This window comes from Meleagris gallopavo, chromosome Z (assembly GCF_000146605.3).
Source record: "Meleagris gallopavo isolate NT-WF06-2002-E0010 breed Aviagen turkey brand Nicholas breeding stock chromosome Z, Turkey_5.1, whole genome shotgun sequence".
NCBI classification, from domain to species: domain Eukaryota; kingdom Metazoa; phylum Chordata; class Aves; order Galliformes; family Phasianidae; genus Meleagris; species Meleagris gallopavo.
In genome coordinates, this window is record NC_015041.2 from 610435 (window position 1) to 634328 (window position 23894).

At 42.0% G+C, this 23894-nt stretch overlaps 1 protein-coding gene across 3 annotated transcripts in view; it reads left to right on the forward strand.

Moving 5' to 3' along the window:
• The window catches only part of NEDD4L (NEDD4 like E3 ubiquitin protein ligase), a 45227-nt gene that overhangs the window by 9723 nt on the left and 11610 nt on the right, over window positions 1-23894 (forward strand). For all 3 annotated transcript variants that reach the window (XM_031557174.1, XM_031557172.1, XM_031557173.1), the window contains exons 2-7: window positions 12797-12847; window positions 15781-15842; window positions 15945-16047; window positions 18273-18439; window positions 20886-21018; window positions 21769-21945. In XM_031557174.1, the coding sequence (XP_031413034.1) occupies window positions 12797-12847; window positions 15781-15842; window positions 15945-16047; window positions 18273-18439; window positions 20886-21018; window positions 21769-21945 (693 nt within the window). The remainder of the gene's footprint in view (window positions 1-12796; window positions 12848-15780; window positions 15843-15944; window positions 16048-18272; window positions 18440-20885; window positions 21019-21768; window positions 21946-23894) is intronic.

Sequence of the window (23894 nt, forward strand, 5' to 3'; positions counted from 1 at the left end):
CTCTGGGCAGCCTGGTCTGCTGGTTGGTGACCTGCACACAGCAGGGGGTTTGGAACCGGATGAGCATCGTGCTCCTTTTCAACCCAGGCCATTCTATGATTCTACGATATGTTTATAGCAATGTTATCTGAAGAAGTTATATTAAATCAGTTATTTTAAATATATTCATGCTTCTAAATAAAATTCAAAGCATCATCAAAGCCAGGAATTACACCCACTACATTCTGCACGTATCCTGGATGTCGACGCACACCCCACAGCTCAAGTTTTGTGCATTCTGCCAGTAATATCCTTGTATTTTAGTACATCTGCAATGAAAAGTCTTTCGGTTACAAATATCCCAACCATTTAGCTCAAATCTGCCTCAAGCGTGGTGTAGTGTTACCAGAAGACATTCATTCGTTTCAGATTCAGTATAAATGGAACAGAACTCTGTTGCTGGCGCAGAACCCCCTCCACGTGGCTCTTCTGAGGATCAGGAAGTGGGGCTGCGAAGCACCCGTGTTACCAACACTTCATTATTTTTAGAAGCACCATCAGAGACAACTTGCCAGCAGGCTGAATTATTATAAACACAGGTGACCCATACTTGCTGGGAGTGATTGCAGTGTGTTTGGGGATGCAGCTTGCAGTCATGTAGCGGTGTGTTTATTCTCAAGCAGCTTTTCAGAATTCAGTAGGCTGTACTATGTGTTTTGAACACTGGGCAGTACATCTTTCTGAATGTGTGAATTGCAAGATTTGAGGCTTTTGCAGTTTTCACTGCATTTTTAAGCTAATAAAAACGAAAAACAAAAAAAAGATACGAATATGCTCATTCCCCAAAGCGCTGGCAGGAGCTCTTGGTTGCCTCCTTAATGCAGATCACCAGCATTTCTTTTCCAGTTCAGAAGCTTCACAAGGTGCTCTGTGACCTTTTAATGAGTTGGTCTTCTTAAGGAGGAGGTGAAGTACAACACAGAGATGTCCTGAGATGCAAGTTGCATTAGTGTTGCATCCATGTAATGTACCTGGTCAAACACCACTTGTTGGTATACTTGGGTTTTGCAGCAAAGGAGATTTTAATAGAAGCTGTACCTTTGTTTCTCTCAGGAGCAGCAAATAAGCTGCATGTGGTGAATTTCTGGCTTGCAGGTCTGTATTAGTGTCTTACAGAAACTGTTTTTTGTCCTAAGTTAGCCAGTGTTTGTAATTTGCAAAAATTAAGTATGATGTAAGAAATGAGTGGATTTCTCCAAGTGTACTGCAGTGTGTATAAATGAGAATTTAGGAGCTTTTTGCCAGAATACAATCTATGATTGGCAATGGAAGGATGCAGTGCCATTGTTCCCCAGTGCAGAGCTTGGGTCCCTTCACAAGCACACTTGGTAAACCAAAGAATGCTTGAATCCCCAGCAGCGTGGTGCTGCCATGTTGGTCTTTTTTTGTAAACCTTAGTTGACAGTTTTTTGTATTGTCAGGACTTCATCTTCTGCAACAGATGATGCTATGCAGGGGTCTGAAATCCGTGTAGGATGTTAGAACCAACACCCAGCTCTCAGGTACCTCTGCTGCTGTGTTAAAGAAGCCCGTTCAGGTCTTCGTATAAACTGCCTTTGTGGAAAAATTGCCCACTGGCAGACAGGGCCTTTTTTGCAAAGATCTGGAAGGCTGCCTCCCTGTAATTGTCAGTTTGTCACCAGTGCAGCTGGTTTTCAGGTGTTCTCCAGCAGGTGAGTACAAGTACACACGTGGGGATTGTATTTTGTTCTCTTGCTAACACAAGTTGCAAGATAAACATACATGAAAATGTATACACGTGTAAATGTGTACCTGCTAAAGTGGGGATGAAACCCCCAGCTGATTGCAGAGCAGTAATTCCAGCCCAGGTGCCATGCCAGGCAGAGCAGCAAAGAGCCCTTTTAAAAAGGACATGGAGGGGCAGAAGGGGAGGTGGGCAGTGGGGGGCTGGCACAGTGCACCCCAAAGCACAGAGCAACCTGCTGGGTGTGAAAACAAAGCTGTCTGAGCACACTTCTCTGTTACTGAGCCCCTAAGGATTTGTTAAATGCTGCTGATGGAGATGTGATGAAGTTGACTGCTGGATGCGCTGATTTATATTCAAAATATGTTATTTTTTTCCTGATCCCATGATGAATGATACTACAGTTCCCTAAGAACCTCAAAGACAGGCATTGTAAGATGAATGTTTAGATTCTGGATTTCAGCAGATGGAAGTTGGCACCAACTCTGTTACTGCTTTCATCTCTCAGTGTACAGCACTGAAAAAGAGCAAATAGATATTAGCAATGTTTGGAATTTTAATGAAAGTGGAGTTTAAAACTTTGGTTTTCATTGTGGATGTAATCTGCACTCCAGGATATGCTTTTGTGAGTCAAATTCTAGGCATAAAAAAATCAACAATGAAATAAATCGCATCAAAGGGCTATTCCTTTGAAGTGAGGCTGTATACTAGCAATTTCTGAAAGCTGTAGGTAGTACATGCACTATAAAATGCAAAATAGCAGCTACTATTTGATGCTTGCAGCCAAAACAAAAGGGTTTTTCAGAAATCAGTGCATCTGTGGAGTTGCTTTAAGCCTGTTGCCCGTTGGGAGGATCTTAGCTGGATCTTAGCTGTGTGAGGGGAATGCAATTTTTTGTTCTTCGTAGGTAACTGAGTATTGAGAAGCCATATGGCAGCCACTTGGATGAGGGAAGCTGATGCTGTTTTGTCTGATGTCACTCTTTTTTAACATTCCTCAGCTACATTAATGAGAGCATCTGAAAGTGAAAGCAAATCTTGCTCACTCTGTTGGTAATGGGAGAACTGAAAGGAAGAGCTCCACGTGCACAGTGCCTTGCTGTTGCCGCCCACCAGGAAGCCTTGCTGTGCTTCTGTTTCAGAGAACTAGCAATGCATTAGGCCAGGATTCTCATATTTACTTTCCTGTAAAGAGAAATAAAAACAAATGGGGCGGAGAAGGGTTTATATGCAGAATTTGCTGCTTCTCTCTGCGCAGACCTGTGGAAGCTACACCTTTGGATCCATTAATTGCCTGGATTTGCAGGCCGAATGCCTACAAAAAAAAGGGAGATAATTCAGTTTTCCATTAAATCAGTGATTGCTGATGACACAGTAGGAGCAAGTATCTTTTGAATTTAAACATCCCCCTTAATTTATCCAGATATTAAAAAATAGGCATTATTTCAGTGTTCATTCAGCGTGCTCCTTGTTTGGTATTACGGCAGGGAAGGCTGTATGGTCGTGCCTCAGACGCTTCCTCTCGCAAGCAGGAGGCACATGGAAATGGAGGGATGGTTTAGCTGGGGTATGCATTCTAGTGTAGGAGAACAGAGGCTTCCTGTATAGGTCTGTGAGCAGGGTTTGCACTGCATGTTGTCTCTGAGAGCCGCCATGTGACCTGCTCTCTGCAAACAGCTTGAAATGCTTGCTGTTTCACTCACTTACTTATTTACACCTGTTTCGGTCAGCAGACTATCACACGCAGCCCCCATTCCTCTTGCTAAAGGGCCAGTGAACAGTGCTTGGGAACCGGAGAGGTGGTGGACAGAACACCAGAGCCTCACATCCACGCCCTCGCACCCCACAGCACTGAGGTTCAGTGGCTGTGCAGATCGGGCAGTGCCACCGGTTGGGTTTGCTGTGCTGGATGCCAAAGCAGATGCAGAAGGAGGAGGAGAGAGAGAGGAACGCGGAGCCCTCGATGTGCAGTGCCGGTGCCATTCGCCATGGAGCTGATGTGATGTTCTCCCCCTTCTGTCACGTTTCTGAGAGCCTGGAGCTGCGGGGAGCCCTTGCTGCCTTTTGTAACGTTCCTGAGTTCTATGGGAAGCAGCATTACAGGCCAAACGTGTAGCAAGTGTTTCTGCAGCCACTGGTCCTCATGCCATTCTTTTTTTTTGTTATAACCCACAGTAGCCATATATGCATCCACTCTTCATGCAGGAAACAAACCAAAGAGATCGGTATTTGATTAGAAGAATGCCTTCAATATTTTCACCCCTGGTCTTTTTTCTTCGCCCTGAGAAACTGTATCACCACATGCATACTTGTTTGGCTGCCATCTAAATGGATAATTTTCTCCCACAAAGAAATTAGAAGAGCTGTTTTGAACTGAGCAATATAAACTTGTAATTCTCTCTCTTTTTTTTTTTTTCCTAAGGAATTAACTAATTGGGATTGTCAGTATTCTAAGTTGAGTTTTCATGACTTCCTGTGTTCCACCAGAAGGGAGAGAAGAAAATTGTTTAACAAATTAAGTAGTTAAAAATAGTGTGTTTCTGATCTCCTGACATAATACGTGAGCCAGGGAAATAACACAGATTTGGTTTATGTCAGCTCCCCTAAAGGTCACTTCTGAGGAGTCGTAAACCATGGTTCCAAACCAGGGCACCGTGCTCTGCACAAAGCCCCAGTGGGGAAGTAGCTCCTGCCCAAGGTCTCACAGGACCCATATGGGCATGGGCATGTGTTTCAGAACTGAAAACGCGAGAAACCAGCAAAGCAAATGGAACATTGGCTCTCCTTTCCAATACTAAGAAAGGTGTTATTTCCAACCTCTGAGTTTTAGCTGGTCTTATTTTCACGAGGTTCTTTGTTTTGGCAGGAGGAGAGGTGGTTGAACATGTGTCTTTGTGAATTGCTCATTCTTTAAAGAACTGATGAAGCCAACCCACATTAACTGTCCATTAATCAGCATTTCTGTGCCTCACACAGGCATTCCTTCAGCTTCTCTCTGGCCAGAGAATGGCAACTTCTGCTCAGTGCAAACAGCAGATACAAAATGCTCCTGTGCCAAGTATAGGTGGCATTTAGCATTCTTACAAGGTTATTTGTCCGTTGCATTTTTTTCTAAACATTAGGAAAATCATTAAAGAACAAGTATATTACTTCAGATGCTGCCAAGTGCATGCCTTCTTGAACACTAGTGCTGCTCAGATCAAGCTGTTAAAGTAACTTACTGAGTGGCTTTGGACAGCTTCACCTGACTAAATGCCAACCTGCTTGCAGTTGCTGTGCTGCTGCTATCTCACTGCTCTGCTTCCTGATGCTTCCACGTTTTCTTTTTCTTTGTCTCCTTGGCAATTGGGCTTCATGGTGGAGGAGCTCCAGTTGATGGCTGGAAGTAGTGAGTGAAGGGGAAATCCAAGCAATGCTGGTGGGAGAAGAAGCCGTGGCAAAAGGTGTGGGTCTTTTGCACAGTTAATAGTGTTTGCAGTACAAGGCAATATTAACGAGCAACGTGTCAGCTCATTTTTCTCTTTTTAATCTGCTGAATGTCGTACCTCTCTGCAGAGTGTCCCAAGCACCCCTCATCCACTCCCATCATTAGCAGGTGTGCTCTCTTTCAGCAATCGATTCACTGTAGTTCTGTGAGCTGCTTGTTTCTGAGTGTTACCTGTGCTCTCCTGCACAGCAGGTGAGTCTGAAAGGAGAAAGCATGCTTGCTAAGACACAGTCAGTTCATACATCCTTGTTCCATCAGTTCCCTATGGCACTGCTTGGAATCCTCTCTGGCCATAGGATGTGTGTTGCTCTGTGCAGGCAGGAGGTACTGCAAAAAGAGTTTGAGCACATGCAGAACTTGGGCCTCTGAGAAAGTCCCAGCAATGAAGCAGCTCCTTGTCCTTTGGGGAACACCATAATCTTCTTGTCACAGCCCTGCTGCTGTCTGCCTGCCTGGATGTTGCTCTCTGACTTACCAAGGTTGCTTTCCATCTAAAGTCTTTCTACTTTGAATTTTCTAGATTCAATACCTCTTAGTATGCAAGAGTGTAGAATTTGAAAAAGGTCTCTCATAGACATGTGGCAGTGATTCCCCAGTGAATCTTGCGCAGTCTTAAACAAGCACAGTGTAAAAAATGCTTTTGCCTCCACTTTTTGCTCCATTGCCAATGCAGTTAATTTCAAGAGGACCACAGATGTACAGAATAGAGGGCAGAAAGCATTGGGTCACTCAGTAAATGTTTGTAGAGTTGCTAGAGTGCTCGTGAATAGCACAGCAGTAGGCAGCTGGGACACCTTCCCATGATTTGGTTGTTCCTATCTTGGAGGTGTCTGTGCGTCTGTTCCTGACATATTTATGTATGTATGTCTATTACTTAACAAAAGCCATAAATCCTTTTAATGAGGAGCAGCTGTTTTCCAGCAGATGCTCATAGATGCAGGGGGAGTGACACCATCCAGTAGCCCTGATCTTGCCATTTTAAGTCATCCTCCAAATGGAAGATCCCCATGTTCTTTACACTTGGTGCTGCTCGGTCTTGTGAAGGTATGATACGATTGCATTGCTAACAAAAGTTCCTGTCAGCCACTGCAGAAAGTCACAGTTCTCTGTCAATTTCATAACTATATTTTGAAATATCCCAAACAATCAGCTTTCAAAAACAGAAAGTTAAGTGGGATTTAATATAGAAAGCAATCTGTGAGAGCTGAGGCAGCCCAGCAGGGCGAATAGAACCCACTCCTGCAGCACATTTGAGTATTCTCTGTTGTTTTTTCATTTGTCCCCTCCCATTTTGTGGAACAGAACTGTTCCAGGGTATTCAGTTTCTGGTAGGCTGTCCACCTGTCCTTCCACACGACCCTCTTCGTGATCACAGCCCTCTCACACCTGTGGCATGCTGCAGGCTCCAGAGTGCCGTTTGTCACTGAGAACCACACCAGGACACAGAGCTCCCACGTGCCCACGTTTGGATACAGCCAGGACCCAGCAGAGAAGCTGTGTTGTTGTAATTAAGGGAATAAATCTTTAAGCCGCTGCCTTCACCCTGCCATTGTCCACAGCTTTTTGGGGATGTTGCTCACGTTTCAGGAATGCATCAAGTTTTGGCATAAGTGCCCAGTGCTTCTGAGTGGGTTTAAATAAGCAGTAGCAGCAGAATACAAATATTTTAGAATTTGAATCATTTATGCTTATGTACTTCATCCATTTCCATAAGGATCTGGTTGTCACGGTTGTCTGTGCTTACTGGGAAACTGACTTTTCTCACTCAGCTGCAAATGCAGTGGTGCTGCCTGCTCTCTGAAACAGCTGCTCGGAGTGCTCCTATGTGCAGCACAGGGAAGGGCCTCTGCCCGGGTGTTAGTGCTCCTATCTTGTCCAAGATACGATGCAGCCACGAGGAGGCCCGTGCAAGTGTACACGATATCCTGGGAACCACTGTGCAGTGACTTGTGTTAACTACCCGTAATGGATGGAAACAGCACCGGAGGGCTTCAGTAATGAAGGCTTAGAGGGACAGATACGGCTGAATGAGAACAGGCTCATTTGGATGTTCAGCAGTATTCTGTGGGGTGTCATTGGCGAGTGCAGAATATTGTATACAAACCTACTGGCGCTCATTAATGTGCCTGCTTTACCTGGTGTTCCAGTGCACTCCTCCCCAGTAACTCCTCCTGAAAAACCAAATCCGTAGTTTAAAGGCATCGTTCAGATTAATTTGTCACGACAACAGAGCTGGATTTGCAGTAAGAAAGAAAAGATGGAAACTAAAATGGGAGTAGCTGCAGTGGCTTTTCCTGCACGAAGTTTCTGTGAAGACCATTAGAGGAACAGTAAATGTTCTTGTATTACTGCACAAATGAACTACAGGGTAAATGTTTAGGAAATGAACTGAAGGTCTGCTGTTTTGCTGTACCTTTGCTTTGATTTACAGTAAGAAACCCATGCTGCCAGGATGTGTTCTGTGTTCTATGGTTGTGTGCCTTGCAGGTGGACGCAGATGCTGGACCATCTCCATGTCACCATTCGGTACTGAGTTCTGGCTCTGGCTCAAACTTTCATGGATATTCATATTCAGTAGAGCCATTCATGATAAGTAAATAATGCACTCAACAGCACAGCAATTCTGCAACGTGAAATACTTTTTCTAAAACATGTTGCTTTGTAGGAAGAACTACTGAAACGTCTTTAATTTTTGGTCAGTGAGATCTGCAGAAGACATGAATAATGTATGGGCATGCACAGGGGCTGGAAGCGAGGTGTCTCTGCTCTGCTGTTGGAGCACCTCCCTGTGAGGGCAGCTTTGCTAATGAGAAAAACATCTTACAGTGCGATGCCTTTCCAAATCTGAAAGCACTCATTTGGAGCTGCTGCAACTGCTGCTCTCTGTTGGTTATGCCTTTAAGAGCAGCACTTTTCTGAGCGTCCATCTATTTTGTCAGTATTTGGGATACAAGTAAAAATGCGACCTTTTAAAATCAGAGGAAAGTTCTAATAGTTTCAGAAATAATTATTTCTAATAATTTTTAATCAGGTAAATTCAACATTAGGCAGTGTCTCAAAAGCCAGAAATAACGCATGAGTTACTTCTGTACGTAAAAAGAAAGTTGCAAGAATGCAACTTGAAGCTAGAGGGTATTTTCTGCTCTTGGGTTGCCTTTTCCTTTTTGATATGCGTAACCACTCTATGCCATGTAGATTTAGTGCTATGTGAGAGCACCCTTAAAGCCTGGGAATGGCTTCTCTGGCACTGAGCAGTGATGCTGTATCATATCTCAAGTGAGGTGCCGAAGTAACACGTACATAAATTTAATTCTTGCTCAGTTTTACACTTTTTATAATGATTTGGCAACTGAATTTGCTCAATGGTGGTAATTGTCTCTTTGCATTCTTGGGTTTTTCTTTGCCAGATCAGGTTATTTTGCTATTTTCTCTTATCTTAAGCTCTATCGTCAGCTTCTGACTTCCAGAACACATCAGCGCTCAGGTGTATCTTCCCAAAGCTGCCAGCACTCCTGCACCTTGAGGAGATGATACACCCTGGCATGCTGATCATGCTCTGCATCTAGGGCTGCCAGTGTTGAAGTTGTCCTGCAACGATAATTGCACTCTGACCATGTGTGGCTGCATGGCACTGCGCTGTGGGGCCATTTGGATCCCCAGCATCAGCAGCTCCTGGTGTTCAGCCTGGAGAAAGATGGGAAACTAAGCAACAGAAGATGAGGTCTCGACCCACTGGCCTTTCACCATCCTTGCCCTTCATCTCCTGTTCCTGTCTCCTTTCTGTACCTCCTCAGGTGACTATAAACAGTTCCACTTAGTAAACTCCCAGGGCAGCGGGCACAGCGCTGAGTTGCTGGAGCTCAGGTGGCGTTTGGACACATCTCTCAGCCATAGTGTTTGCATTTGGTGATCATTAAAGGATCATCAGCACAAACTAGGTGAAGCATCCTTTTTCCCATTCTAATTGGCTGGACATGTGAGATTTGTGTCTGCACTTGGGATTTTATGACTGATGTAATCAGAGCAGCTCGTGTGCATTCAAGAAAATGTAGTGTACAGAATGCCCAATCTGCCAGCTGTCTTTGAGCACACCAAAGAGAAATGAAAGGACTTTTGCATTAGTATTACTTTTTTACAAGATGGTTTCATAACTAAGGGGACGGTTGGACAGATTCAGGTTTCCTAAATAGATGGTGTCTTTCTGCCTCCAACAAAGAACAGAAACGATTGCTTTTCATTATGAGAGAACGAACAGGAAAATAGGGCAGAATTTGGAGTAATGAGATTTCACATTCTCTTTGAAACCAAATAAAGTAAATATGGCTTTTAAAAAATAATACTGATTTACTATCTCCAGTAATCATGAGCTTTTCTGTTACTTTCAAGCATCTTTAGTCTTTGGTCCTCCATTAATTCCAAACGAGAAGGGATAGCAGTGAACACTTGTTGGCTTGCAATGTGGAGTGCCAAATAAAAATAAGGCTTTCAGAAGGGCTCACCATTTTGTCAGTCTGCCCCTCTGCTTCCTTCTGCTGTAAGGGAATATAGGGAAATATTGGTGGAAAGGTTCAACCTCTACTGCCCTCCCACCAACATCTGCCTCTGACATGGTGGACCAGCACCATAACACGGGAGGCATTACTTCTGGAGCAGCCCTACTGTATCTCTATTACAAAGTAAACGATGCACAACGTGATTGCTCACCATCTACTGGCTGATGCACAGTCCATCCCTCAGCAGCAGTCCACCCCCAGCCAACTGCCCTCACTTTTATAATTTTTTCTCATGGTATCACTTGGTATGGAATATCCTTTTGGCCAGTTTAGGTCAGCTGTCATGGTTCTGTCCCGCCTCAGCACCCCCCGCCCCCAACCCTTGTCTTACAGGACAGCAGGAGGAGCTGAAGCCTTGGCCCTGCCTGCACAGAGTGCTGGACGCAGTGCTGGTGCTGCTGCAGCTGCAGGAGCCTTTGCCCCAAAGCAGAGGGGCAGTAACCAACCTGGAAGTTTTCTGTGCACGTGAGATTTGCTTTTCTTGAAAAAAAAGCTGCATCAACAGATGTAGAGATAGGTGTTTATTTCCAAGCAGTTGATACTGGTGAAATCCCATTGAAGGGAGGAGGAAGGTAGGTGGTGTTTGCCAGTGTTAAGTGAGAAGCGTGTTGACTCTCTAAAAGCAATGCATGCTGCCAGGTTTTTCCAGCAGTTAATTAATAAATTCCAGAGTGAATTAATAATCACAATCCCGTAATTAAAAGCCTGTTTGCTGTTTTTATTTAAATTTGGAAAAGACAGGCTCCTTGGTACAGGTGCTCTTTTTGCTTTGCTGTATGAGTATATTGCACAGCCATGTGTCCGTCTCCAGGGATCAGAGGGCTATGCTATCTTTGTAATAGAAACAGCGTTCTTATTATGTTATCATATAAAATATGGATTTTAATATTAAACTTAATGCTCTGCTATGAGGAATATGTAAACTTGGCTTTAGAGCAGCAGCATGCACTTCCTGGAATCCTGTGCATAGTGGGGGTATAAATAAACGCAGGTTCTTTGGAATTCAGTGGGGCTGATATCTGGTGTCATTAACAGGATCTGCCAGAATTTGTCTTCCCTGACAGACAGTTGATTTTTGATTAATGCAAGATGCTTTATTTTGAAAATCAATATCTTAGAAGATTAATGAATACCAAATATAAATCCAGCACAGTGATTGGCAAAGCAAATGCACGTATGCTATTTAATTACTGTATGGCTTATCCCTTGCCAAAATTTCATTCCTTTGGAAATGTCATATTCAGCAGTCAAATATAGATTGAGGTGCTGGAAGTCATCATTTTTAGGTGAGGTATGAAAATGGGGATAAGCATAGGGTAGCACACGCATGGTTTACTTCTGGTTTTGAGATAAACTGGCTTCAAAGGGAATTATTTTTATTTATACATTAGTACATAGTGCTGGCAACTGCTAACTGTAAGAGCTGCTCAGTGTTGTGTCAGTTCGGAGGTGTCCCTAAGTGAGAGAGGTAATGCCTGAGCAGCATTCAGAAGGCACACAGCTTGAACAGAAATGGCAATGTGGTCAGGATGCAGATGTTTTCTGCTAGAAGGCTTATACCCACTGTCACTGTATATATTGATCAGGTCTCACTGTTCGGTGAGAAAACTGTTGGCTGCTGTTTCTTTCTAGGATTTACTGAGTGATGACAGTACGTGTTCTCCCTCTGGAAGTTATCCTCTTTGTCTGCCTTTGCTAATGTGCTCTGTTCCTTTTCTTCTGTCCCTGCAAGCACATTCCTGGGCTCCATCAGCAGAGGGGTGGCCAGCAGGGACAGGGAGGTGATTGTCCCTCTCTACTCTGCTCTTGTGAGGCCCCATCTGCAGTGCTGTGTCCAGGTCTGGAGCCCCCAGTGCAAGAAAGACAGAGAGCTGTTGGAGAGGGTCCAGAGGAGAGCCACAGAGATGATCAGGGGACTGGAGCAACTCCCCTATGAAGACAGGGTGAGGGAGCTGGGCTTGTTCAGCCTGGAGAAAAGAAGGCTGCGGGGTGACCTCCTTGCAGCCTTCAGTACCTAAAGGGAGCCTGCAGACAGGAGGGGAATCAACTCCTTGAAAGGGTTGATAACTGCAGGACAAGGGGAAATGGTTTGAAGTTGAAGGAGGGAGGATTGAGGTTGGATGTCAGGGGGCAGTTCTTTACAGAGAGAGTGGTGAGGTGCTGGAACAGCTGCCCAGAGAGGCTGTGGATGCCCCGTCCATCCCTGGAGGTGTTCAAGGCCAGGTTGGATGGGGCCGTGGGCAGCCTGGGCTGGTCTTAAATGTGGAGGTTGGTGGCCCTGCCTGTGGTGGAGGGGTTGGAGATTCGTGATTCTTGAGGTCCCTTCCAACTTGGGCCATTGTGTGATTCTGTGATTGCCAGAAATGCTCTGAGAAGCATTGTGTCAATGTTCGTGGTGTGTGAGGTGGGAGGTGTGGATGGATGGTGTGGCCCTTGGGTACCATCCTGTCCAGACATCATCAGGTGTCACTGGGCGCTGGAGAGATGAGGCAGCCAACAAGTTCTACTGCCTGCTTTCTCTTTGGTAAAATGATAAACTCTTAGTTGAGGGGAAACTGTTTGCAACTCATGCAATTGTGCATTCACTGGTGGGACATTAGTTTTACTCCCTTCCCTATTAGTTGTGAATGTGAGGTTCTCCTTAAACTAAAGGTAAAACAGCAATCAAGCTCGGACATGAACGCATGCTGAACTGCTGTGTCATCCTGCTTTTTAAATGTGTATTGAGCCAAGAATTCATGCACAGAGCGGATTATCATTTTGTATTTTGAATTATGCATAGGTCATTAGAGGAGGCACTGGAATTTCATTAGCACTCAGCACACACACTGTGGACTAAAAAGCCGTTTTGAAGTGTCAGAGCATTCTGTTGGAATAGCTGAATTGTACAGAACTGTATTTATTCCTGCTTCACTGTGACTGGATTGGTGTTCATTATTTTTTACTTCTCTGGTGTAAAGAGGACCTCATGGGTAAAATTGCTTATTTTCTACTTTTTCTTTTCTTTGACAGACTAGAGACGACTTCCTGGGCCAGGTGGATGTGCCTCTTAGCCACCTTCCGGTAAGAAATGCTTTGGTCTGTGTACTTTTTTGTCATCCCCAGCAGTTAAAAACTCATGACAATTTACTGAAATAAATTCAAATTAAAGCACATATTCCCAGGAGAGCCATAGAGGCTGAACGAAAAATCTTGCAAAAATGGAGCCCCACTATGCAGAGGAGTCTGTAGTTGTTCCCTTTGTGGAGGCTAGGGAGGTGGTGATTCTCTGGTGATTCACTGAAGTTTCCAAAATCCAGATTTCTCTTCTGGTCCATTTCTAATCCTGATTCTTTCTTAAAATCCTTGTCTGGCCTGAGTCAGATGGTGAATGACATGGCCAAGCTTCATTTCTTCCAGAACTTGTGCTAAAAGAAAATTAAAAAATGTTTTTTTGTCCCATTTATTTGTCTAAATAATACGTGGCTAAGGTTATGGGATAAGACTAACACTATCATCAGGTTTTTATAGATGTCCTTTTCATATAACGTGCTTACAGAAGGATGCTCAACATTCAGAAACTGCTCAATACTGTCCTTAATGTAATCTTAGTCCAATGAAGACAGCTGCAGAATTATTACAGACTGCAGTGCATGAAAGCTTCCAGTGCCAGTACTGAAAAAGTTTGGGGGAGAGCTCTGTGCTTCTGCTGTCAGTAGGTGGGATCTGATCACATCTGTTTCTGTTGCTTCACTCGGGTTGGCACGTGCTGGAAAAGCCAAAGACGGTGCTGGATTGGAGACAGGGATGATTGGTGACAGGGATGCTGTAATGAAAGACAAATAACTAAACATCAGGATGTTTATGATTGTGATGGTGGATATTTATGAGGAAATGTGCTCCAAAGTATAAAATGATGGTGGAAGTTTTACTGTGTGCCTATTTTGCAGAGTCAGGTAGTATTTTACAGTTCTTTTTTTAGTGATCATTAGTTTTAGTTATTGCAAATCATCAGCGGGAGTTGAGAGAGCTGCAGGCATGTCACACACTTTCTGCAAACTGTTTTGAGAAATTGGCAGCTTTCTTCTTTCCACAATGCATAAGAGGTTGACTCTTCCTATACATGGGAAGCTTCACTGTCCTCTCTCTGTGGACTTAGCTGGCACTGGAGTTTGCATCTCTCTAGCTCATATTTAAAACAGTGGAATGCTACACTTACAATTTCAAATCATTTTTAGACTTCTACTGTCTTTACATAGAAACTGCTAAATTAAAATTTCCTAGCTGCTTCACTGCACAATAAATTCAATTGTGCGAAGACAAGAAAAGTTTATACTTAGTACCCCCCACTTCTTTCTACTGAGGCTCACTAGAAAGTGAATGTGCTTCCTCTACAAAATCCCTTCTCTGCATGTTTGCAGATAACTTCTTTAGCTCCAGAAGGTGTTTTCTTCTCTTAAATTTCCCTTGGAAATACTTGTAATTCGTATCTCAGAACCATTGCCCTGACAGGCACACAGCAGTGTCTGCACAGAGTGCTTTCCTGCCTGCCCATACGGATGTACTCACACCCTGTAACATTGACTTACATTGTGCTTCTTAAGGTCTGCACTAATTTGATGCTCAGGGAAACATCCTCTGTGTCTCTTTATTTTAATCAGTGTTTTCCTCACTCATCCTTCCTGTACATTGATAGGAGAGATTGTGATACATTCACTAGCAAATGTTTTCTTTTAACTATAGAATTGTTTGGCAAAATCCTGGTTCTCTCTGATACTATCCAACCTTTCTCAACAAAATTTGGTTGAAGTACACACCTTCTACTTAATGTACATTGAATATAGATGAGACTACTAAAAAGCAATACTTCATAATCGTGTCTCGCTGAGAAAATGGGAAGTCTGTCTCAGACAGATGAAGTGGAAACTTAATGCAGGAAATGCCTTGCAGGATGTTCTGTGACAAGCTAATCTGTATGGCATTTAATGTAAAATCTGCGATAGTGAGTTGGAATTCATTTTTAATTTACTGTTCATTGACTTTGTGGTATCACAGACAATAAAGCTTTTTATGAATAATACCTGGGAGATAGATTATCCCGTGTCTATGAAAGTTTAGTAAAGGAATTGCATGCAGGTAGTGTTCCTATTTGTAAAGCTGGGGCTTGTAAGGTTTTGCAGATATGCTATCATTTTCTGTAATTGGTGGCAGATAGGAGCAGCGTTCTTCTAATTGTGCTCATCTTAGGAAAATTTTGTGTAATTGTGGTCTTTATTGCAGCATGTGCTTACATCTTCAGTATAACACAGGTCATACTTCCCAGCGATACCATAACTGGTGCACCCCTTAAATCAGAAGATTTAATCTGTGCATGGATTTCTGCCTCTCATATTTGCCTTCTCATTTCTAAATTTCTAGTTTTGTACCAATAATGGCCCTCATTTCACAGACATGGCGAGTGCAGCAGATCTGAATTTCTAATATGATAGAAAGCTTTTAAGATTTAAAGCTTCATGAAGCTTCCAGTTGAATGTAAAGCAGACAATGCAGCCTGTCAACCTGCAGATATTACTGATTTGCCCCATAAAGAATTTCAACCTCTTACTGTTTTTCAAAGTCTAAACAGCTTTGAAATAAGAAGTAAAAGCTAGCTGAGCTGTATTTTTTTAAATAGTTTTCTATTGTGCATAGAAAACACTCCTTCAGGTGGATGCATCCTCCTCTGGCAGTGCTGTTGGGTGGCAGCAGAAAGTTGGCAGGGGTTTGCTTTATGGGATCTTCCAGATCTTGTTGCGTGCATTTCCGTGCAGCGATGAGACCGAGTTTCAGCCCATTGCTGTTACTTGCAGTGACATCTAGTGGACCTCTTGTGCAGCTATGTATTTACCACCTACCCACCCAGGGTAACTCACACTGTAGAGTCTTCTCTAGCAATGTCTGCAATGTGAATGTTTTTTTATGTACTACTGTGCTTGTGGGCAAGCCCTTTAAATTGTCATTTTCTTACATACTTGTAGACTGAAGACCCAACCATGGAAAGGCCATATACATTTAAGGATTTCCTTCTCAGACCAAGAAGGTGAGGATTTGTATTTGCATTTTAAAACATTTCTTACTTCAAGGTTTATTACTTGCAGCTGTTGAAGAGTTATTGAATTAAATGTAACTCCATGTCTTCTAGTCACAAGTCTCGTGTAAAGGGTTTCTTGAGACTGAAGATGGCTTACATGCCTAAAAATGGTGGCCAAGGGGAAGAAAACAGCGATCAAAGGGATGAGTCTGAGGTAAGACTCTTATCAAGAGATCACTATCTGATATCTTCTTTTTGTCATTCTTATGCATCTGGAGGTACATAAGTTATTAGAGATTTAGATATAATCCTAGAAGTTGTGGTTTGAAAGATAAAATGATGGTGTTAGTTTAGCTTCAGCATATTCTTCCCCTCCCGTGCTTTCAAAACCATAAGATGATACTTTCTCTATTGTTTCAAGTGGCACAATGAATTCTGAAGTCTCTCTGATTCAGTTATGGTGTGTTGTTTTTTTTTCCGTTTTCATGAGCATTCCCAAGGCTGTATAAGTCACGCCAAGAGAGCAGAAGAATTTGAGAAGTCTATCCACATAATTCATATTTGACATAACTGTGATGGTCTGTTTTCAATATCTAAGTATGTATTCCTCAGAAGTGTGTCCAAGTTAACTGTTGGAACATTTTTCTTTATTTTCTTGGCAGCACCAGCTTTACAGAGAATAGTGCTCATGCGGGTACAGCAGGTTTAAAGACTTCCCAGCACTCCTACCACCATCATCCATTTTAAGAATTACTCTAATTAGAGCTGACAGAGTGGATGTTAGCCCAAGTTTGCTTTAATTACTAATAATGGGCAGTCATCTGTAGCTTGAGAAGGAGGGCTGTCATCCCAAGCCATACATTTGTGTTCTGCTGCTTCTCAGGAGGTCTGCCCAAGTGCTGGTACAGAGGCAGCTGAGGTGTCTCAGGGCACGTAGTAATGCAGCACCTCAGTTCATCAGCAGCAGCACTTTACAAATTCAAAACCCAGTTTTTTTTCTCTCTCACGACGTACAAAAAAGTGTATGTATGTGTGTATAAATATGCTTGTATTTTGTGTGTGTATGTGTACTTATAATACAATTTGCATAAAAATCTGAGTTTTTATACGTATATATATGTACGACACACTCAAACATATTTTATAAAACAAACAATAATCTCTAACTGTGAATTTCATAGAAATGACCATATTTTTAATGTAATCTGATTTTTCTGTGATACTTGAAGTAACAAGTAAAAGGTTCCAATGTGCTTACAGCTATTACATTCTTTAGTGAATGGATTCTTTTATGTAAATAGTTCATCTCACAATTGGTGCCTAAATAACTGACTTGAACTTATTAGCAGTTCTTTAACAAAACTAGTCTGAAAAGTATGTGTTTCAAGAATGGAGTATCTCATATAGAAAAAAATTTTCAGCAGCATGCGTACAGTGATGCTCTCTTTACCCGTGAGTCTCTATTTTTAACATTATTTACTGTCTGTTTTGTTGAAAGTAAATTTTTGTCAGCTCTGTGAGTAAGGTCCTCCTGACTCGAGTACGTAAGATAATGCCACAAGGCCCTGGCAGTGCCCTACAGAAACAGCATTTCTGGTAAATTGGTGGTAATGAAAAGCTTCTATGTTTCATTTAACAGAACACTTCTAACTCTAATTTCTGAACAGCAGCAGGGAAGGAATTTTCTTATCTATAATTGAATTGCAGTATTTACCTAGAAAGGATACCCTGTGGCAATTAGATTTTAGTTTGAATTCAGGTAGATTTATGTATTAAACTCTTCTGAAACAGATATAAAATACAGTGTGGTTGCAGTGGGATACTTAAAGCTATGTTACACATTTAGAAGTAAAATTAGTTTTAGGTTGTTCTGTTTGCTTCTTTTTTAATCTTCCCCAGAAAAGGCATGTTTGTCTGATAAGGACATCTGCCTGTTGTCCTGCTTTTACATAGTTCCTTGGGAGTTTTTTGCTGCTGTCAGCAACTGTCAGACCCTTTGGCAAATTGCAGATGAGTCTGTTGGAAAGATAGGGCAGAAGTGGTGAACAGAAGTTCCTGTATGCTTTGGGAGAGTGGGAAAGCAAAAAGAAAAACAGTGATTATCCTCTATGAGGAAAAGGACACAGCTTGAATTCAGAAGTTAGCAGTTGGCTCTTTGGCTTCACGACTGGAGATCTGCACCTGGCTACCGGGAGGAATACCCACCCAAATAAGTTTGGGAATCCCAAACTTACAGTTTCAATAGACCGGTAGAAGTGTAGTGTTTTTATCGCTGAAATGTAGCAGACACTGTAATCATGAAGTTTCTTCCATTTCTCATTGCCTTAGATTTAAAAAAACAGGGAAAAAGAAATAGGAATCTTTACCCTTGTGAGCAATACTGATATAACTTCTCTCTTTGACTTGAGCTCTCACATCTTTTTTACTCTCATTCCTAAGCACGGATGGGATGTGGTTGATTCCAGTGACTCCGCGTCTCAGCGTCAGGAGGAGCTACCACCTCCTCCACTGCCTCCTGGGTGGGAGGAAAAGGTTGACAACCTGGGGCGGACTTACTATGTCAACCACAACAACAGAACCACGCAATGGCACCGACCAAGTTTAATGTAAGTGACATCGTTGTCCTTTGCCGTGTTTGTGGGTATGAGCAAAAGTTAAGAAGAATAAATTATTTTCTTCTGTAGAGGCTATTGACAAAGTATTTTTAAAAAATAGCAAGCACGGGCATTTCAGGTCTTTTAAGTTTTAATTAAGTTAGACTGATTGATTTTAAGGAGATCATCTTTTGCTTATCTGTGCTTGTACTAATGCAGAGTTCCTGTTCAAGCCTTCATTGTACATTGCCTATAATTAGATTTATAATGCTGTAGCAATGTTTATCTGAAAATGTTAAGAGTTGTACTGAAACAATGAGTTAGTCGAACATCTTTCACTATTTTTCTGTAGCTACTATTCTCCCACTGTTATTACAAGTGCTTATCACAAGTGCTGTTTGCTCTTCCTTGCATGTTTGTTATCATAGTTGAATTATGTGTGTTTCTATATTTAACTTTGTTCTTTTTGTCTGATGTGTTTATCTTAGATTAATTAGATTATCTTAGAGTAATTAAGTAGAATTTATTTAGTTTTTGTTCAGCAGATTTTGAACTATTTCTTTTAAATGCTATCTCTTAAGCAGCTTTTACTTTTTCTCAAGTGAATCCCATCCATCTTATAATGGTATCAGTAAGTGTCCATAAAACTTCAGTTTTTGTAAATTATTTAATTTAGCACCTCCTTGAATTCTGACTATGGTAAATGAAGTGAAGATTACATGGCTTCAGAAATGCTTTACTGACACATAAAAAAAATAATAATAATTGGAAAACAGCATCAGATGGGTGTATAACTTGAAGGCTTCAGGGTTGGTGAGTAGCTAAGATGACCGAAAAGTCAGTATCACAGGTGATTTGGGAATGCATAATTACTACTAATGCACTTCATACATTATTCTAGGCTTGATAAAGAATGAGGTGGACACCATATTCATACAAATTAAGTAATGTTGGGGTTTTTACTGTCTCTTGTTTTAAGACAGAAACAAAGGAAACTTTAGAGGATGCTGTCAAGCCTTGTGCCCAGGTGGCCAGTAAGGCCAACAGCATCTTGTGTTGTATCAGAAGTAGTGTAGCCATCAAGAGCAGGGAAATGATTGCTCCCCTGTACTCAGTACTGGTGAAACTGCACCTCAGTGCTTTGTTCATTGTTGGGCTCTCACTACAAGAAAGACATGGAGGCCCTGGAGCGTCTCTAGATAGGGGAGTGGAGCTGGGAGGGGTCTGGAGCACAGTGATGTGGGGAGTAGCTGAGGGAATGGGATGGTCAGTGTGGGGAAGAGAAGCTCAGGGGAGACCACATCACTACCTGCAACTCCTGAAAGTTGTGGTGGGAGCCTCTGCTCTCTGGTGACAGTGATGGGACAGGAGGTGATGGCCGCATTTTTCACTAGGGAAGAGTCAGGTTGGATATTAGGATATTTGTTCTCAGAAGAGGTTCTGAGGCATTGAAAGAGGCTGGCCATGGAAGCAGTTGAAGCACCATACCAGGAGGTATTCAGAAGATGTGCAGATGTGGCACTTAGGTGCCCAGTTTAGCAGTAGGGTTGGTGTGATGGCTTAACGGCTGGACTTGATGATCTCAGACATCTTTTCTAAACTAAGTGATTCTGATTTTGTAAATTTATGAAACCACTAGGAGTGGAAGGTCTTGTGGGGTTGATAGTAGAATCGATAGTGTTGGCCTCTCAGTTTGAGACTAGTAACTCAGATAGTAATCTAGTCATTAAGAGAAAATATTGATTATTGTACAGTCTGTGTCAGCTGGGTAATTTGTCTTGCAGGTTGTTAAAATGTGCTGTACTAAAATGTTTTCTCAAATAAATCCTTCCTGAACATAATTCTCCTTAAAAGCTACGCTCCCTCATCCTAAAGGAGAGGTTTAAATGGAAGACTGCCTTTTAACAACCTCTTGTGCCCCTTGAGTACTGTAATGGAGATGCAGAGATATGCACAGGAGGAAGTTGCACAAGCCAGGAAGGGACACCATTAAGGGAATTTGTTTTTTTTTCCATTGCAACCACTGCTGGTATGAGCTGAACTAGTGGTTGTAGCCAGTAACAGCTTGTTATTGCTTTGGCTGTTGGAAAAGGGAAAGCAATAGTTGGCAAAAAGAGAGGGGCAGAAGTAAAATCCCTGTGTCAGGAATGAATCTGGTCACGCTGGGAAAGGAAAAGTTGTAAGGGGTTAACACATCACAGTGGGGACTTATTTTTCTGGTTTAACAAAGAATGGTTTTCTGGTTGTACAGAGAATGTTAATTTCCAATCTTACATGACATCTGTGAAATGCTTCTGGTTTTATTTCATTTGGATTAAAGAATTAAATTTCCTCCTGTTGACGAAGCCTGGCATGTGCAAGAGTAATGATTTTTTTATTATAATCAAAAGCATTAATGAGTTTAACATTCATTGTTTTCTTGTTCTTTCCTCCTTCGCTTCTTTTCCCCACTATCCAGTGATGTGGGATCTGATTCAGATAACAACATCAGACAAATAAACCATGAAGCAGCCCATAGGCGATTTCGCTCTCGAAGACACATTAGTGAGGATTTGGAACCGGAACCTATGGAGACTGGAGACATTCCTGAGGTATATAAAGGTCTTGCTTTTAAGAATTTAACCAACCTCAGGCCCAAACGTTTCCCATTTTGTAAGCTAATTACTATGCACCATGAACAGGAATGGTTTTGCATGGTTTTTATGGAAATCGACTGAGTAGAATACTGGAGACACAATAAAAAACTTAGTTATACTTTCCTGCACACATGCTTTTGTAGGTGGCCAGTAGAGTATGTGCAGTGTTAAGTACCATGTAAATGCTAGGACACACATTTGTAATAGCAAGCACTGCTCATTATCTCTAAGTAGATAGAACACTTTCAATATTCTGCTTTGAATAACAATGAGACAGCTTTGTAAGAAGTGAAATATACCAAATGGAACTGCCATTTGTTTGAGTTTTCTTCAGTGTCTTGATTTAGAAGGAAAACAGGCTATTTTTCCCCCCCAGAAATACTTGGCTCTATTTAAAACTCTGAGATCTTGTTAATCATTATTTTTAACCTACAGGTAGAATAAAGTAATGAGTTTTGGTAGATATTTTTAAGCAAACTTCTTGTGTAAAACTCAGATCCCATTCAGCCTTAAGGTGTTGAATGTTCTTATGAATGTTTTTATACTGAGGAAGGCAACTATTTGTGTGCGCTAGGGGTTAGTTTATTTCATTAAATATTAATGCTGATGATCACACTTGTGTGTGCCACAGTGAGGTGGCTACCTGGAATGCATGGGGCTTGGTTTGACTTCAAATAGTTAACGCAGTTTCTTTTCCTTTGTCAGCTTTGGGAAGCCATTTCAGAGGAGGCGGGTGCAACTGGGGATTCTTTAAGCTTATTGTTGCCACCACCTCCTGCATCTCCTGTATCCCGTAGCAGTCCTCAGGAGCTATCTGAGGAACTGAGCAGAAGGCTTCAGATCGCTCCAGACTCTAATGGGGAACAGCTGAGTTCTTTGATTGTACGTGACATGCTGCTTTCTCTGTGTACATCTTTACTACTGTGATTTTTGTTAGTTTTACATAATCCTGAATTGTTTATGTGGATGAGTAGGTATTGCTGGTCTTAGGAAAAACTGAATACGCTGTTAAAAGCATCTTTAAAAAAAAACTCCGCTTAATTTCACCATACAACAAACTGCCTTCAAGAGCAGGCCTCCTTTATTTAGATTCAATGTTTTCGTATTTTCCTACATGAGTTTAATTTGAGAGTCTACTGCTTTTATCCTTTAGAGAAGCAAAATGCATCATATAATACTAGAGAGCATCAAGCTCGGAATATCCAAAAGCTTGGTGTTTACCTGTGCATATTTATGCTGAAGAATGCCTTGTATTAGAATTTTACAAATCCCCATCATAGTTTACTGGTTAATTGTTACAAGACTAACGAAGGATTAGAATTGAAAGGAAGTAGTTATGGTGAAATGCTCTGTGGATTTATTAATAACTGGTCTGGAGAACCACAGCAGGTTGCTTGAGGTGAGAAAAAAATATAAGTTCTCTTTGTGTGTGTTACCTATTAATTGGACACTCATGATACCACAAAAAGTAAGGATACCGTGCTTTCAACTATTGAAATGTCTTATGTCTCTTTGATTGAGAAGGCAATTGTAAATGTAAAAGAGAACATTGTGTTGAGATTTAATCATTTCCTTGGTGTGCTCTATTAAGGCACCCTTGCAATTAAAGTAAGGAGTGTTCACACTTACTCTTTTTCTGATCAAATAGAATCTTGATTAGGTGCAATTTTTTCACAAAGAGCCTAAGCAATGTATACAATGACTTGAATGTTATATAGAGATTAGTTCATCAAATTGTAGCTCTGATTGCCAGCCATCTGCACAAAGTCTGCTTCTGTAGATAACTGCAGGTTCCAGTAGACCTTCACTTTGAGGGTGGGAGGTTAATCAAGTAGGATCATTGACAAAAACAGGGCCTATATTTACTGTACATAGAAAATAATAAGTGGTATAGCTACAAAATAATCTTAATTAAAGTAATTCAGTAGTAATGTTTCTGTACAAAGTAGCTCTTTTATGAGCCATTAAATAACATCTTACTTATCACTGCAATACAAATTTTAATAAGACCACACTTGCTAATTAAGAGAGCGTCAGAGCATTTAGTGTGTGTGTTACGCTACCCGTTGAACTGGGTGTTGTGTTACTGAAAGGAATAAAACGAAGCAGATCTGAAATTATTCTGTCTGCACATGGAGATTAAGTGGGTCAGCAGTGTTCAGTCCACGGCCCCAGAGGATCTGTCAGAGCAGCTTGTGTCTGTGACTCTGTTCCCACAGCTCTGGCCTCTGTGAGAGCTCACTGGCCTGATCCAGCACTTAACTCTGGGCAGTGCTTCTCCTGGGCTTGCAAATCTGCCCAGTTCTGAGATTTGTAATAATAGCAAAGAGACATCAAGAGCATCATTTGGATTGAGCAGGGTGGTAGGAGGAGTTTGGCGCTGCCAGCTAAACACGAGATATGTCTGCTCGACATGTCCTCTTGACCCAGATTCCCAAGAGCTGTGGGATCAGCTCAGTGACTGTGCAGGCTGTTGGATCCAGGACTTTTCCTAAACCCAAATCTAGACTGGCTTTGCATGAACCTGGCTAAGATCTGCAGGCTGCTGCCTGTACCTAGAGGTGCTTTGATCTCAGCAAGGCTCCCAGTGAAGGTTCTGCAGAGCATACTGCTTTCCCACCGCAGGCTTAGGGTGTCATCAACACCAGAACCACATGGTCATCACGTGTGTTACTGGCATCTCATTGTGCCCACATCAAGGAACAAACACAAGGGTTACCCAGTGCAGTAAGCCATGTGTGGGAATCCAGCAGCTCTAATGTATTGATTTTCCAAGGACTGTATTGACAGTATTCAGCCAGGAGTTGTATGTCTTCCTTATGCTGCTTGTT